Source organism: Balaenoptera ricei, chromosome 20 (genome assembly GCF_028023285.1).
Source record: "Balaenoptera ricei isolate mBalRic1 chromosome 20, mBalRic1.hap2, whole genome shotgun sequence".
Taxonomy (NCBI): Eukaryota; Metazoa; Chordata; class Mammalia; order Artiodactyla; family Balaenopteridae; genus Balaenoptera; species Balaenoptera ricei.
Window position 1 is genome coordinate 18,027,645 of NC_082658.1, and position 14,847 is coordinate 18,042,491.

The following is a 14,847-nucleotide window of genomic DNA, read 5'->3' on the forward strand; positions in this document are numbered from 1 at the left end:
GGCTCTTAGCTGTTAAGAGTGAAGCTGGGGAGGCCTGCAGCAGGGGAGCATAGATTCCCTTGAGTATGAAATACGGTAGTGGTGGTATGGAAATCAGCAGTCCTTTGTGGAGGGGAGCTTTTGCACAGAACACACAGATGAACTGTAAAGAAGCCCCATTTCCCTTCCCTGGATTCTCTTTATAAGGAAAATTATAGTTAGCTGTATAGTGTCATCTGAATATTTCTCTCGGTTTTCGTTCTTGAAGGACTGCCACCAACTCCAGTCCAGCTGCTCTATCCGGTGTCCCGATTCAGCAATGTCAAATCCCTCCAGCACCTCTGCCGATTCCGAATCCGACAGCTCGTCCGGATAGATCACATCCCGGATCTCCCACTGCCTAAGTACAATGGGGTCTTTAGAGGTGGGGCAGGAGTGGAGGGTTAGTTACAGTGTTAGTGAGGCCTGCAAGCTGAGTGTACAGGCAGAGCCTGGCAAGTCACAGGCGTTGTCCTTTCACTTCTCCTATGTCTTAGCACCTAACCTAGAAATGTCACATTACAGCCAGGAAGGAGGAAGGTGTATGTGTGTGTTGGCTTCCCTTCTGCAGACTCTGTGAAGGGTAGAGTGGAGGTGGTAAGAGGGAGGGAGACAGAACTATAATAAGTGAGAAAGTGAGAATTTTGTCAGGGCAACAAAGAGTCTTTGGTGTTGTCTCAACCATACAGGGATTGAAAAGAAGGGAGGGTTGAATAAAGGTGGTCTTTCTTTTATAAGCTATGTATAACATTTTGTGTGTATCCCTCTTGTGTTATTCGTAGGCCTCTGATCTCTTATATCCGAAAGTTCTACTACTATGATCCTCAGGAAGAGGTATACCTGTCTCTAAAGGAAGCGCAGCTCATTTCCAAACAGAAGCAAGAGGTGTTGGAACCCTCCACGTAGCGAGGGGCCCCATGCTGGTCACCACCAAGGGTATGCCACCACTCTGCCTCACTGTCCAACCTCGTCTCTCCTGGGCGGTTATCATGCACTGGGCTTCGTCCCCCTTCCTCTCACCCCATGCGTATACCCTGATCCAGGCATCTGTCCAGAGAGTCGCCGCATTTGATCATGGAGTCCCAGGGAGGCACATAGCCCAACTGGGAGAAGAGCAGATAGACACAAGAGGCTTAAAGAGTATTTGCCAAGCAACAAGCGAGTTAATCACTGAATATATATAAAGAAAACACACCAGTGCAGCTAAGTGTGCAGCCTTCTCTCCTACTTTGGCTGATGGCCCTGATATTGCACAAATGACATATAAAGCAGGAAAGCAAAGGGGAAGAAAACTTCATCAAATGGAATGCAAAATGCCCTTAATTGTAATAGGCATGCACTTCAGTGAGAGTTCCACTCTGTCCCACGGCTTGGAATATGGGGATGAGGAAAAAACAGCTCGCTCTTCTATTTAGAATTCCATCTGGGCCACTGAAAAGTAAATTGTTGAAAAGAATAAATGAATTAACTAAGGAATTCATTTATCTAAGAGGCTCTTCTCCCATTGCTACACTGAGTATTCATTTATTTTCCCATAAAATATCTTGGAATACTGGTTTGCACATATGAATTCTAATTAGTCTTCTTGGGAATTCCCTGGTGGTCCAGTGGTTAGGACTCCACGCTTTCAGTGCCGAGGGCGTGGGTTCGATTTCTTGTCAGGGAACTAAGATCCCACATGCCTCAGGGCTCGGCCAAAAAAAAAAAAAAGTCTTCTTAAATTGCACTAATGTGAACATTGAAAGGTAGAGGGGAGTAGGGAACAAAATTGCCAGAGAATGGTGATTTTGGTAGTGTGGGTTATGTGCAAGATCTCACATTCTACTGATCTACTGCTGGGATGCAGAGACCACCCCCAACCCCTTTTACTGAGGAGTGTCCTTTTTTTTAAAAAAAAAAAAAAAAAAAAAAAAAAAAATCAATTAATTAATTAATTAATTTGGCTGTGTTAGGTCTTAGTTGTGGCACGCAAGATCTTTCGTTGCGGCGCTCGGGCTTCTCTCTAGTTGTGGTGCATGGGCTTCTCTCTAATTGCAGTGCGCCGGCTCTCTAGTGGTGCACAGGCTTAGTTTCCCCGCGCATGTGGGATCTTAGTTCCCCGACCAGGGATCGAACCCGCGTCCCCTGCATTGGAAGGTAGATTCTTAACCACTGGATCACCAGGGAAGTCTTCCGAGTGTCCTTTTTTTAAAAAAAATTTATTTAGTTTATTTATTTATTTTTGGCTGTGTTGGGTCTTTGTTGCTGTGCGCGGGCTTTCTCTAGTTGTGGCAAGCGGGGGCTACTCTTCGTTGCGGTGCACAGGCTTCTCATTGTTGTGGCTTCTCTTGTTGTGGAGCACGGGCTCTAGGCACGCGGGCTTCAGTAGCTGCGGCATGCAGGCTCAGTAGTTGTGGCTCATGCGCTCTAGATCGCAGGCTCAGTAGTTGTGGTGCATGGGCTTAGTTGCTCCGCGTCATGTGGGATCTTCCCGGACCAGTGCTTGAACCCGTGTCCCCTGCATTGGCAGGCGGATTCTTAACCACTGCGCCACCAGCGAAACCCATGAGTGTCCTTTTTAAGCACTGAATTCTTCTGCTTCTCTTCTAACCTCCTCTGTTCCCAATCCCATCCCCCATACAAAACAAACTAAGGGGAATAACCCACAGGAGTGACAGCCTTAGAGTGAAAAGGGGGCTTTAATTCTCCCCACCTTCTCAGTTCTCTTCATAATGGGAGAAAATGACAACTGGTGTTTTTGTCCTGTGGGTTTTTTTGTGGCTCAGGTGAACCCAGCTGTGTGTCTCCTCTTGGCTCTGGTAGTCCCTGATCCTGTGCTACTGCGGGGGAGAGCATGTGAGCCAGGTTTAGCAAGGGGAGAAGGAATGAAGAAGAGAGATCAAGGAATGGTATCTCCAGGAGGCTGCGGAGTTTTAACTTAAAGGATCCTGGGCTGAATGTACAGTTTCTTTGTCATGTCTTCAGTTACAGGCATACCTTGGAGATACCTTGGGTTCATTTCCAGACCACTGCAAGAGAGCAAATATCACAATAAAGCAAGTCACATGATTTTTTTGGTTTCCCAGAGCATATAAGTTTTATCTATACTCTACTGTAGTCTGTTAAGTGTGCACTAGCATTATGTCTAAAAAAATCTACATAACTTAATTTAAAAATATTTTATTGCTAAAAAATGCTAACTATCATCTGATGATGTGGGATTGCCACAAACCTTCAATTTGTAAAAACGCAGTATCTGCGAAGTGCAGTGAAGCGAAACAAGTTAAACGGGGTGCGCCTGTATCGGCGAGCTCTGTGCCCTTGGAAGCGTCTCCTAAAACATCTTAGTGCTCTAACGTCTAGGAGGGTTTCTCTGCTTGGTGGCTTTGCAGTGATTCGGGTGGGGAACTAGGGGGACCCACCTACCCAACTGCGCTGTTGAGGAGTAATTGGGACCCTTCAGTTAGAGCACAGTTTCTGTGGGTGCTGTGCCTTAGGAGGGGCCCCCACGAACACAGGCACATTCAGAGAGAGGTTCAGGATGGTGGGGGACTCCACACTTCATCATGTGGGGAATAAATGATTATCATGGACCAGAGAAGTTTTAGGGTACGAGGGGCTTGGTGGCCAAAAGAAGTATTTGATGGATTTTCCTAAGGAAGAGTGATTAAACTTATTCTGTGTGGTTCCAGGGGGCAGGAGAAGGCCCACAGTATAAGTTTTAAACAGATTTCAGTCCAACTTTAGAAGAAGCTTTTTAACAGATCCAAATATGGAATGGTTTTCCACAGGAGTTAGTGAGTTCCCCATCATTTGTTTATTCATTCAGCAGACATCTATAAAGTAGCCAGTGTGAATTGGGAAGAGGGTGCTGAGCAAGATAATCAAAGGCCCTGTGCTCACAGAGCCGCAGTTCTTGTAGGGAGAGACAGACAGCGACATGTAAGTAAGTGAATAGGTTAATTTCAGTTGACTGTACACGTTATGAGGAAAATAAAACTGGGTGAAGTTTAGTGGTTAATGGTAGCGTACTACTCAAGTTTGCATGATCAGGGAAGGCTCCTGTGAGGACGTGACATTTCAGCTGAGATTTGAATATCAAGGAGTTAACCGTGAGAGGATCTTGGAAGCTGGCATTCTAGGCAGGGGAGCCTATAAATACAAAGGCCCTGATATGATCAGGTATAGGCTGGGGCTAGCCATTTGCCACGAGTGTAGGGGGGCAGTCATGTATTGGCAGAGGATTGCACTGAACTCCCGGGGCCTCTTTTTGCTGTGACACTGGGATTGTTGCTTGTAGCAAAGAATAAGCATCATGCTGTACTTGCTCCTAGGACCCCTTGAAAAAGGGAAGTAACACTTCCCAAGGGAAAGGCCTTTCAGGTGTGAAATTCGGCCATTGTGATTTCTTGTTGGTCAGGCTGGTTTTAATTTCAGAGTTCCGAGTGGGCCACTTGGTCTGTGTGTGTGCTCTTACCTCGAGAATTTTTTGCCAGGGTACTTGGAGTTAGGGCACAGTTAGGGTAACAGCTGGAACAGTGCCCTTCTTAAATCAGAAGGTAGAAGCTGCACTGGCCTTTGTGATTATATGTCAGCCCTCTTCAATAGCCAGAAGCCACAGGGCCTACAGCTATTTCTAGCTTGGCTCACCAGGGGTTACTCCAGGGACTCAGTTCTTTTTTCAGTGCCTAGAGCAGGTGGGCCTTAGGGAAGAAGTTGGGGGAAAAGTGTGTGGAAATTGAAGGGGAATGGGAAAGAGAGAAGGGAGGCAGTGTGTAGGACATCTTTATTAGTCATTTTAGGACCTTTTTTTGGCAACCAGGTTGTAGGCTGCTCAGGTCCCCGTGACAAAGGCCACTGCTGCATCCCCAGCCAGCTGCAGTGTTTGTGGAAGCACTTGGCTCTCCAGGCCCCGTTCTCCCTTTGAGCTGTACTTCTCCACCTCCAGAGGCTGTTCTTTCACTCCATTTTGGTTCCACTCTATTGAGCCACTCTAATTATTCCCCTTTTTTACCTAGGCATTTGGTTGCCAAGCTCCAGTTTCGAAGAACCAAATGAAGCTACCATGAAAAGGGGAGTGAAGAAAACAAGAGGAATAGGAAGGGTTGGGATCCTCTGTGCAAAGACTTTGGTTCCCCTCGCCGCCCTGGGGCTTGGATGAAGCACATGACCAGACTCTCTGAGTGGGGCTCCACCTTGTCACATCCAGCCCTGTGCTACTGGAACTGGATGAACTCCTTGGAAAACTGGAAGAAGTCTCAACACTGTTCCTTTTTCAGAAGTTTTGTTCTGGATATTTGCATTTCTCAGTATGGAAAACTCACCCTAAAGGCAGCTGGGGTTTGTGTGCATTGGATTGGAAGTGGTGCCAAGGGTGAGCATATCCAAAGGAGAGGTGGGGAGGAGAGGGCATTGCCAGTGAGGGTCATTCAGGTGGTGCCAAAGGCAGAATTCGAGTCTCCACCATTGACCTTGAAGAAGGGAAAAGAAGGAGTCAGAAGTGCAAATCAAGTCGGGAGTTTCTGAGGGCTGAGAATCTGCTTCTCTGTAGGCATGGGTAGCTTCAGCAGGAGCAGGGAAGAGAGGAGGGTGGGTGGTCTCGAATAGATGATGACTGGACAGAACTGGCACATAGCTCTGCTGGGGGAAGTAGTGACTCCTCGCATACTTTGCTTTTAAGGTTTAGGAACCTGATATCAGAATCACCTCTCATAGCAGCTGTGTTGGTTTTGTTTTACTGAATTCCTAAATTCTGTGACCTCAAGTTATCCCTGTTCTTCCTCTACCCTCAACCCATCCCCTCGAGATAACTGTACCGTTCACTCTGGTCATGGTAACATCATTCCTATTGCTTCCACCGTCTGTCGAGGCAATAGTTTTTCTCATCACCTGAACAGTTCAGAGCTCCAATCCCGGCCTGCTGAAGTTAATGGAGCGTGCTTCCAGATTCTTAATGGCAAACCATACCCATGACTTAGTCAGCGTTCCTTACCTCCACATGTCTGTCAGCTAGTGAGAGGGAATGTGGAGGAAGGTGAGAAATGAAGCTATTGTGCTCTTCCTAGAGAAAGCTCCCTAGTGTCTCAGCCTTAATGGCATGTCTGAGACCAATGAGGAGGGAGGAGAGCATTACAGCTCATGTTCTTAGGTTTGTCTGGAGCAGGAGGTAGCGAGGGCTTCTTTATTTTCCTGAGTTCTTTCTGACAACCCAAACATTTTCCTGAGTTAGATCCTGTTTGCCCTCCTTTCATTGGGAAGTCTGTCAGATACTGATTTGAGAGTTGCCTGTTTTCCAGATGGAAGTGGAGGAAGAGGGAGAAAAACTCCAGTGATTTTCTGAACTTGGCCATTGTCAAATCATATAACATTATGAGTTTGCTTTTCTATAGAGTTACTCTGAGGAGAGGTTTGCTGTTAAGATGTGAAAATTGAGCTGTTTGATCTTTATTACTCTTTTGCAGTAAGTATTCCAACAGACTGCCTCTTTTGGTTCCCCTATGCTTATATCTGCCTCATCGCATGAGATAAATAATATTGTCAGGTTGTGGTTTCCTGATCGTTTGGGGTGAGGCCCCAGTGTCTTGTAATTTATAGGACTGCCTCATCTGGGAGAATTGGCCTTCTGCCTTACGTCCTGCATGGAATGACCATTCTTCCTCCTTATAGCTGAATAGGGAGGAAACTTGCATTGTTACCTGGCTGTGAAGAGGTGGCCCACAAAATGAGCTTTGTAGCGTAAACACAGCCCACCCACCTTTGATTTGTCGTGTGGTATCTCTTCTCTCTTTGGCTGCCGTGGTAGTATTACCAACCAGTTAAGGTTGTGATCCCGGGAATTGGCTTAACCTATGGGTCTTGCCTCTTGAAGGTACAACTTAACTTGCCATCTTGCAGAAAGTGCCACCCAAGTGTAGAGCCTGCTGTCTGGAATCCATTGAGATCCTCGAGTGGCTGTTGTGCGGCTACGTGGGATCATTTTTCTTTTTTTTTTTTAACTACTTTTTAGTGTTCATTTGCCTGATTCTGGGCTAGCTGCTGTGGGAAACACAGGAGGCGGAAGACATATTATCTGGCCTAAGGGAGCTTTTAGGTGGCTGCCACACACGAAGCATTTGGAGAATGACTCAGTATGGCAGAGAGAATCAAGGGCTGTCTTGAAAGAAATTCAGAGTGGGTAAGATCAGTGTAGATCAGATGGTCTAGGAAAGCTCTGGTGCTGTGAGACTTTGGTTTTAGGTTGAGGGCAGGGCAGTGAGATGAGAAACAAGAACAGGAGCACAGAAGCAGAAATCTGCAGGGTGTGTACTGAACAGTGCACAGTCCCAAGTTAGAGCAGTGGCATCAAAGAATCCTTTTTCTGTGCTGTGGTCTAGACCGAAACTTCTAGTCATCAGGCAGGTCTGAATGCTGAGGGGTTATGATGGCGAGGTGGAGCCCAAAGCCAGAAGTCAGCCAGGTTCCTGCCTGTGGCCAGGGACCTCACTGCTCTCAGCACAGCCAGGGTGAGGAAGGCAGAGCCCCTGGACCCCTTGTGGTACCAGGGGTTTCCAGTGGAGAATCCATACTCTCAGGTACAAAACCAAACCAGCTGAGGAGGCATGACCCACCCTCACCACCATTCTTTCTCCTCCCGGGAAGGGTAGTGTTTACTGTGCCCGTGATCTGTCTGTGCATTAGTCACAGCCCAGGCCGTAGCCTGGTCTGTCCTCAGTAGAGTGGGCTATAAGACAGAGTTGTGCAGGAGGAAACAGGCTTCATCAGGAGGTGAGGAGGAAGGGCACCAGCCTGGTAAGAGTAAACAAGGAGGGGCAGGAGCAGCTGGCCTTCTCAGCAGCTCCCCTTCACCTCTCCTGCCTGCGGCCCCTGCCCCCCTGCCCCCCTGCCCCCCTGCCAATTCTGTGTAGTGCTAATTGAAATGCAGTCTACGGAGGGAACTCAGTGCTTTTTGGTCATTGTATTTTCAAGTCACAAACTGGAAAAGGTTCTCACTTCTAGGGACCCGTCATCATCAGTGTCTTAAGTTGTGGATGGGTGATGTCAATACCCTCAGGCCCTGCCTGTGTAACCCTCGCTTGTTTATGACTGATCTACTGTAACCTTCCTCAGGACAGGCGTGAACCACTGTGAGTTAGTGACAGCTACTGCTACAACTTGCTATTACTTGAAATTCGTGTGCTGTGGTTGCAGGGCGTAAGGCGGTGGGGGCTCTGCTGTGGGGACTAGATAAATGGGTGACGACTAGGAGTTTGGGGCAGTTGGCGATGACCTTGGCCTGGTTGCCTGCCTGTGCCTAGGTGCAGTGAGTGTGACACCCTGGAAGGCCAGCCCTGGCGGCAGCACCCAGCCTCCTGAGGGGGGAGGTGTGGTGGGGAGCTTGCTGCCGTGGTTTCTCCTCCTCCTCCTCCTTTCCTCCTTGTCACCGGGGCTGATTACGCAGGCCCCTTATTAAGGTTGGGAGAGGTGTGGAGAGCGCGGCAACCCCCCTACGGTGCACATCCAGGAAGCACTGGCAAGGCGGAGGGTGGTTAGTGTTCTCAGATCCGGGGTGAGAGACTGGAGGAAAGCCAGGTGCCCCGGGTGCCAGCCATTTCAGCCCTCACCCCGGGCCCTGGAAGACTGGAAGAGCACAGCCTGCTTGAAGCCCTTGGCCCTGGCAGGAAATGGGGATAGGAGAAACTTGTCCTCTAGGTTAGATTCCCCCCCGCCCTGCTGCCTCTCCCTTGGCTTTGAGCCCTGAAGTTGGAGGCCTAGGCACTGGCATATATAGCTCTGTGGCTGCTGGAAGGAGGTCTGAAAGTCATTGTGTGTGTGTGTGTGTGTGTGTGTGTGTGTGTTTTCATTTGCAGAAGTTTTGCCACCAGTGGGGGTGTTGAGAGCATCTCCACTGGGGGGGGAGACCTGCCGTTCGTTGTCCACTTTTAAGAGAATGACGTGCCCCCTGTCCCTAAGGGAGGAGCTTTTGAGTTAGACATTTTCCCTATGGGAATCCACTTGGTTTGGTTCATGGGAAAGGGGGAAATGGATAAATGATTTTTATCTCTAATTGTCAACACAGCTGTTCTTACACTGAATTTGTGCTATTGCATACATGTAGCCATCTTTCTTTTCACTGCAGCAGTGTTTATCAGTAGTTCAAAATGATTTATTTGCTCCTGGGGAGTAAAACCTTTTTTATTAAAAAAGAAAAAAAAAAAAAAAAAAAAGAAAGAAAGAAAATCGTGACCCCCCTCCCCCCATGATAGCTATAGGATTATTGGGCCACAAAGCTCAAGAAAGCAAAGTCAAGTCTGCCAGTCCCCGTGATCTATCCTCTTTTGACATTGGAGTCTTCATGCTCAGCACAAAACGACAGGAGGCCTTGAAAAGATAGCAAAGCCTTGGGAGGTGTGAGATGGGGGTTGGAGCATAGAGACAGAGGCACTGGGGACTCAGATGCTGCAGTTATAAAAATAGAGTAAGGAATTGTATTTAAATTATTGATTCTCTAATCTGCCAGGGAAAGACCTTTCTTTACATACAGATTCCATACTGTCTTTGTCCTTTTCATGCTTCTTGACCTTCCTGGTAGGTGCCCCCAGTTTCTTCCTGTTTCCCATCCTGTCCTCTCTGCCCCTTCTCTCATTCCTTCCCACTCCCATCCACCTCCCAGGAAGCCAGTCCTGCATGCTGAGTCTGTGACATGCCTTCACGCCCATTTCATCTCCTTAGAGGGTACCTGGAATTGCTCCCTCCCCCTCCCACTCCCTCCTCCAAAATGCCGAGAGGGGCAGGCAAAAAGCAGCCAGTCATGGCAGCGGAAGACCTGAATGTCTGCTCGCAGCCGGACTGCGATCTAGTTGCTCCTGGAGATGGAGTGTCAGGTGAACTTAGGACACTCTTGATCAGAACCCAGGAGATCAGAAACCCGCACAGCCCCGCTCCGAGCTTCGTCCTAAGCCCCCTACCCAGCTCAGGTGGAGCAGGAAGGCTGGTCTGACTACTCCATCTCTGGTGCTCCCTTGAACAGGGACCTGCCCCTCACTGTTAGGCCCAGAACCTTTTCCAAGGGACAAGCATAATCCAGGCACCGCTCCGTGGGCAGGCTGCTTGTTGGAAGGCCCAAACTGGTGCTGCCCGTGCCACAGCCACTGCTGTACAGTTTTTGGTGGTTTTTAAGAAACTCAATGAAGAGGGATGTCGTTCTGGGCTCGGGGTGGTTGCCAGTTCTTCGCCAGAAGGGGAACCACATCGCCCCTGCAACCACTTCCGTCCTCTTCGGCCACCCCACCCTCCTCCAAGCCAAAGCGTGGCCTGGCTTTTGTCTTCCCATTTAGTTTTTCTCCTTTCCTCTACCTTTTTGTGCTTAATTTATTAAAATAGTTGCTGTATAATTTATTTTCATAAACTATAAAAAATTACTAAATGGTTAAAATAGACTTGCAGGCCAATCTTAAATGGGGTGGGAGGGTCTGAGGGTGGGCTGGGGAAAGGGAAAGATGTTTTGATATAAACAAAACAAATGCACTTTGGGTGTGTTTTGGTATTTTTCTGGGGATAGATGGGAGGGTGTTGGGATGTCCCTGTAGATTAGTTCCAGAATGGGGTGTCTGTATATACTGTATTCATAGGCATGTTTGACTCTTGTAAAGGGACATTAGTAGCTGCTGCAGGTCCTGTTTGGAAACCCCATGTATAATTCCCGGTTTTTTGTAAGTGTCAGTGCGGGAGACATTTGACTCTTGTGTTTGTATCTCCTTTTTATGATTGCTGTACTGACCCATGTCTTTTTGCGGAAGGGGTGAAAAGAGATTTGAAATAAAAATGTTTAGAAATTCTTTCATGTTATTTGGGTTGTTGTTTTTCAGTCCCTCTCTCATCTCGTATGACTCCTCACACTATCACCATCCACTTAGGGTCAGATGACCCACCTCTGGCAATTGGAGAATCCCTGTGATGTCAGCTAAGCAGAGCACATCCAGAACTGGTCTTGTCGGAATTAGAGATGTTGAAAAATTCCTGAGGCTGATGGCCATTGCTCAGAGCTGCTTTCTCCTTCCCCAGGAAATGCAGGAGACTTCCAGAGAGCTTTCTGGGGCCTTTTTGCTCTACTTTGGGAGAGTTCATATTTTACCATAGTAGTCATTCCTAGTATATACCTAGGCTGGCAGTCAAGGTTTTTCATAAGTTTGACCTGTGTCCCTCCTGCCTTTCTAGCCCATTCCCTCCTGAGCTGTCCTCTTCGGAGAGGAAAGGACCAGAAATGTTTCTCTGATTGTGTGTACTTGGAGCTGCTCGAATCGTCCCTCTTCACTTTCCCACCCAATCCCTCTCCAAGTTCCCCACTTAGAGGGCCAATGTACCACCTTGGCACATTTTGGAGAATTTTCGGCAGCTTTTCTGCATCCTCAGAGTAGAAAGCATGCTGAGTGAGAAGAAACCCTAGTTCTCAGCAGTTGCATTTTCTTAGGACTGATTAGAAGTGCCCCAGGAGGGAGTCTGGGAATCCCCACTTGCCCTATTCAGCTCATTCCCAAGTCACAGGTCCACGTTAGGATGAAACAGTGTCTTATCAATTCTGATAGCCATTCTATGAAGGCATGAACTCCTGATTAAAGTTCTCTTCCCTTTTCGAAGAAGAAATGCTCCAAACCATGCAGTGTGAAGAACATTACAAAGGAAAATGCTTAACTTGGAATCAGCAATTCAAATGCTCTAATGTCCCCTGTTTGGACACAGCTTGTCGATCATAAAGAATCTTTGCCAACACCAAGAGTCAAGAGTGTTAGTAGGCATTTCTTGAAAGCAGAGACATAGGTTTTCATCATTTCAAATCAGCATCATTCATATTAGTGATGACGTGTTAGGTTTGTTAGGAAAGAGGTACTAGTCCCCTCTGGCTTGGATGATAAAGCGCACAGAAGAAAAGGCATTCTTTTGGAAACAGGGAGCCCAAAATAAATAAAAAGGTCCCCTCCCACACTCTTCACCCCCAAAACCTGAAACTACCTCCTTCATCTCCTATGTTTCCTGTCTACTTTCAGCTGCCACTTTTCATTCCATCTCACCTCTCAGTGGTGTCTTATCATGCATGTATCTAACTTGAATTCAATTATAAGCACATGACAAATCATAATTGTGCAGGAGATTCCCTCCGTTTCATTTGTGTCCCCCGATTGAGGGTGAGATGGGAAAAGTGAATTTTCTGTCTTGGTTCCCTTCCAGTCTCTTAGAGTGCAAGCATCTTGTGCATAAGGATTCTAGCACCTGTTTGTGCCGTGTGGATTCTGAAGACCAACCATTTTCCTCTGGTGCTCAGCCAAAGGCACAAGAGTTGACTCCAGTTCTGAAGAAGCACTTACTGGGTTATCGTTGATGTCTAATGGAGCCCCTTCCCAAGAGATTCTCAAGAGGAATTTTGACTGCAATTTTATCCAGTGCACGGATCCCCATTTAAGCTGCGACTCATCATGCATCCCTCCTCCATTGCCATGTCCTAGTTTAGGCACTCCCCTTTTTCACCTGGACAATTTCAGCAACTTCCCAACTGGCCTTCCTGCTTCCTCTTTCCCCTCTCCAGTCTTTCTAAAAGTCCTTCCAAAATAAAGATGTGCTCAAGTCACTTCCTTAGTTTAAAATCATTGATGACTTTTAACTTAGAGAAGAAAACCTTAACTCCTCAACTTGACGTTCAAGGCCATTTCTCCTTCGCCGGCCACACAGGATGCACTCTGGTCACAAAGCCTGACTCGAAGTCCCCAGATGATGGCATCCCTTCTCCTGCCACTCCACCTTCCCTCGTACTGTCCCGTCTGCCTGGAGGACCCTAACTTCTTACCTTCTTCACCTGCAGAACTGCTCATCCTTCAAGATTTTCCTCCAGGGTCACCTCTGGAATTTTCACCACCCACTCTCAGCCAGACAAATGCTCCTTCCTCTGTTAAAATAGTTGTTCATGTGTCTGCGGGTTACCCGACTGTAACCTCTGGTCTGTGAGGGACAGAAACTGTGTCCTATTCAGCTCTCTCCCTGCCCCCAGGGCTGGCACAGTTGAGTTGATGTGCCAAGGTGGTGGTGGTGGGGGAAAGATGAGGTCAGCCCCCACCCAGGAGTGCTGCCTTGTTTTCCTAGTCAGCTGGACTCGAACCTGGATTTTCACCTTTTGCACAGGACAACTCGATTGGAGGTATGGGTGGGTTTTTTTAGCAACTAAATGTCAGGATTCTTCAGAATCTTCTTAAGGGATTGGACTTTTCGTGGCTGGAATAAGAGCATGAACTAAGTGACATAGCTGTAACTCAAGATATTCCCGAGGGGGCATGTGGACCGCTTCCTTCTGGTGCCCGTGGTGTCAGAGAGAATGACAGAGAAGATGCTGCCCTTTAGGTGGAAGACGCCACCGATGTAGGGTCAGCAGGCTTTGTCCAGTGACCAGAGGTTGCACTGAACCACCCACTGCCCCCCTGCTGAATTCACACCTAACAGAAACCCTGCATTTAAAGAGCTCAGCTCAGGTGCCCTTCTTCACATGGGCTTCTCATCTCATCCCTGGCTTTCCCCTTTCCCCCTTCTGAGAAACATGGCTTTGTTTCTGGGCCTTTTTCCTGCAGATCATGAGGGGTGATGGGATAGGCAGGAGAATAGGACAGGATAGCTAGGTTTATCCTGGGAGAGAAAAATAAGTGTGAGAAGGTAACAGCTGAGCTTGGGGGGAGTTTGGAAGATTTGGAATGGGACGGGAGAGCCTGGCAACAGCTATCTTAGGTGAGAGATTTGGCAGAGTTAAAGAAGATTTCAAGGAGTTTCATTGTGGGACTTCCCTGGCGGTCCAGTGGTTAAGACTCCATGGTTCCAGTGCAGGGGGCCCGGGGTTTGATCCCTGGTCGGGGAATTAAGATTCCGCATGCCCCACAGCGCGGCCAAAAAACAAAGAAAAAAGGTTTCATTGTGCATTGGGTGTCATCTACTGGTGCCCCTTCCCCACAGCTGCCACCTTTTCCAATGCCCTGATACTGTGAAGAAAACAGCTATAGAGATAGGTATCCTTTTCTTCTGGATATGGGGCTATCTTTGAATGGGACACCGTATGTAGAGTGACTGTAGGCCCAGCTTTAGACACGTGAAACTCTTGTTGCACGTGGCGAGTGGGTTCTGTGTCTTGTTTGTTTTCGGCTTGTCTTCCACCCCCTCAACCTAGTGGTGTGCCAGCACACGGAGAAATACCCCCCATGAATGTTTGCTGAAAACCATGCAGGAGGTCAAAGACAGCCAGGCCAGAAGTGGAACTGGCTGTGGAGAAAGGTCCTCTGGGCTGGAATCACCGTTGGGCCCGAATGGGCGGCAGCCATACTGGAATAGAAATTCACATGGGAAGCGAGGCTGGCAAGGGGAGAACCCAGAAGGCCTTGTGGAGCCTGGAGGTGAGGCAGCAGGGTAGGGTGCAGTGGTTCTCAGTCAGGGTGGGGTTTTTGTGAGCCTGAATCACTTGGGTAGCCTTTTCAAACCTCACACTCACCCCAAGGCTAAGACACCCTCCTAGACTCTCAAGGGGTGGGGGAGGGGAGAGGGGGGTGGTAAGGATGGTGGACAAAACTCAGATGCATCTGACGGGTCCTTCCCCTCCTCCCCACGCCTACACCCACTTGATAACACTCCCAAGCGAGGACCCTGGGTTTGACAGCAATCTATTTATGCTTTCGCTGTCTCTTCTTGAAAAAAGGGAGAGTTTTTTTTAACTTACCTCATGTGTGAGCAGGTGAGATAATGCATGTAAGATGCCTGGAACCTCTTCAGCACTCAATAAACAGCCATGGGCACTAATTATTATCATCATTATTAACACATTTTGAGGAGGACTGAGAGCTTTTTCCCTTC

The 14,847-nt window shown here is 48.0% G+C and overlaps 1 protein-coding gene across 3 annotated transcripts in view; it reads left to right on the forward strand.

The window, feature by feature from the left end:
* The window catches only part of SOCS7 (suppressor of cytokine signaling 7), a 33,896-nt gene extending 23,085 nt beyond the window's left edge, over positions 1-10,811 (forward strand). For all 3 annotated transcript variants that reach the window (XM_059907517.1, XM_059907518.1, XM_059907519.1), the window contains 3 exons: positions 248-383; positions 801-954; positions 5,016-10,811. In XM_059907517.1, coding sequence (XP_059763500.1) covers positions 248-383; positions 801-924 — 260 coding nt within the window. In that variant the 3' untranslated portion in view covers positions 925-954; positions 5,016-10,811. The remainder of the gene's footprint in view (positions 1-247; positions 384-800; positions 955-5,015) is intronic.
* The last annotated feature ends 4,036 nt before the right edge of the window (positions 10,812-14,847 follow it).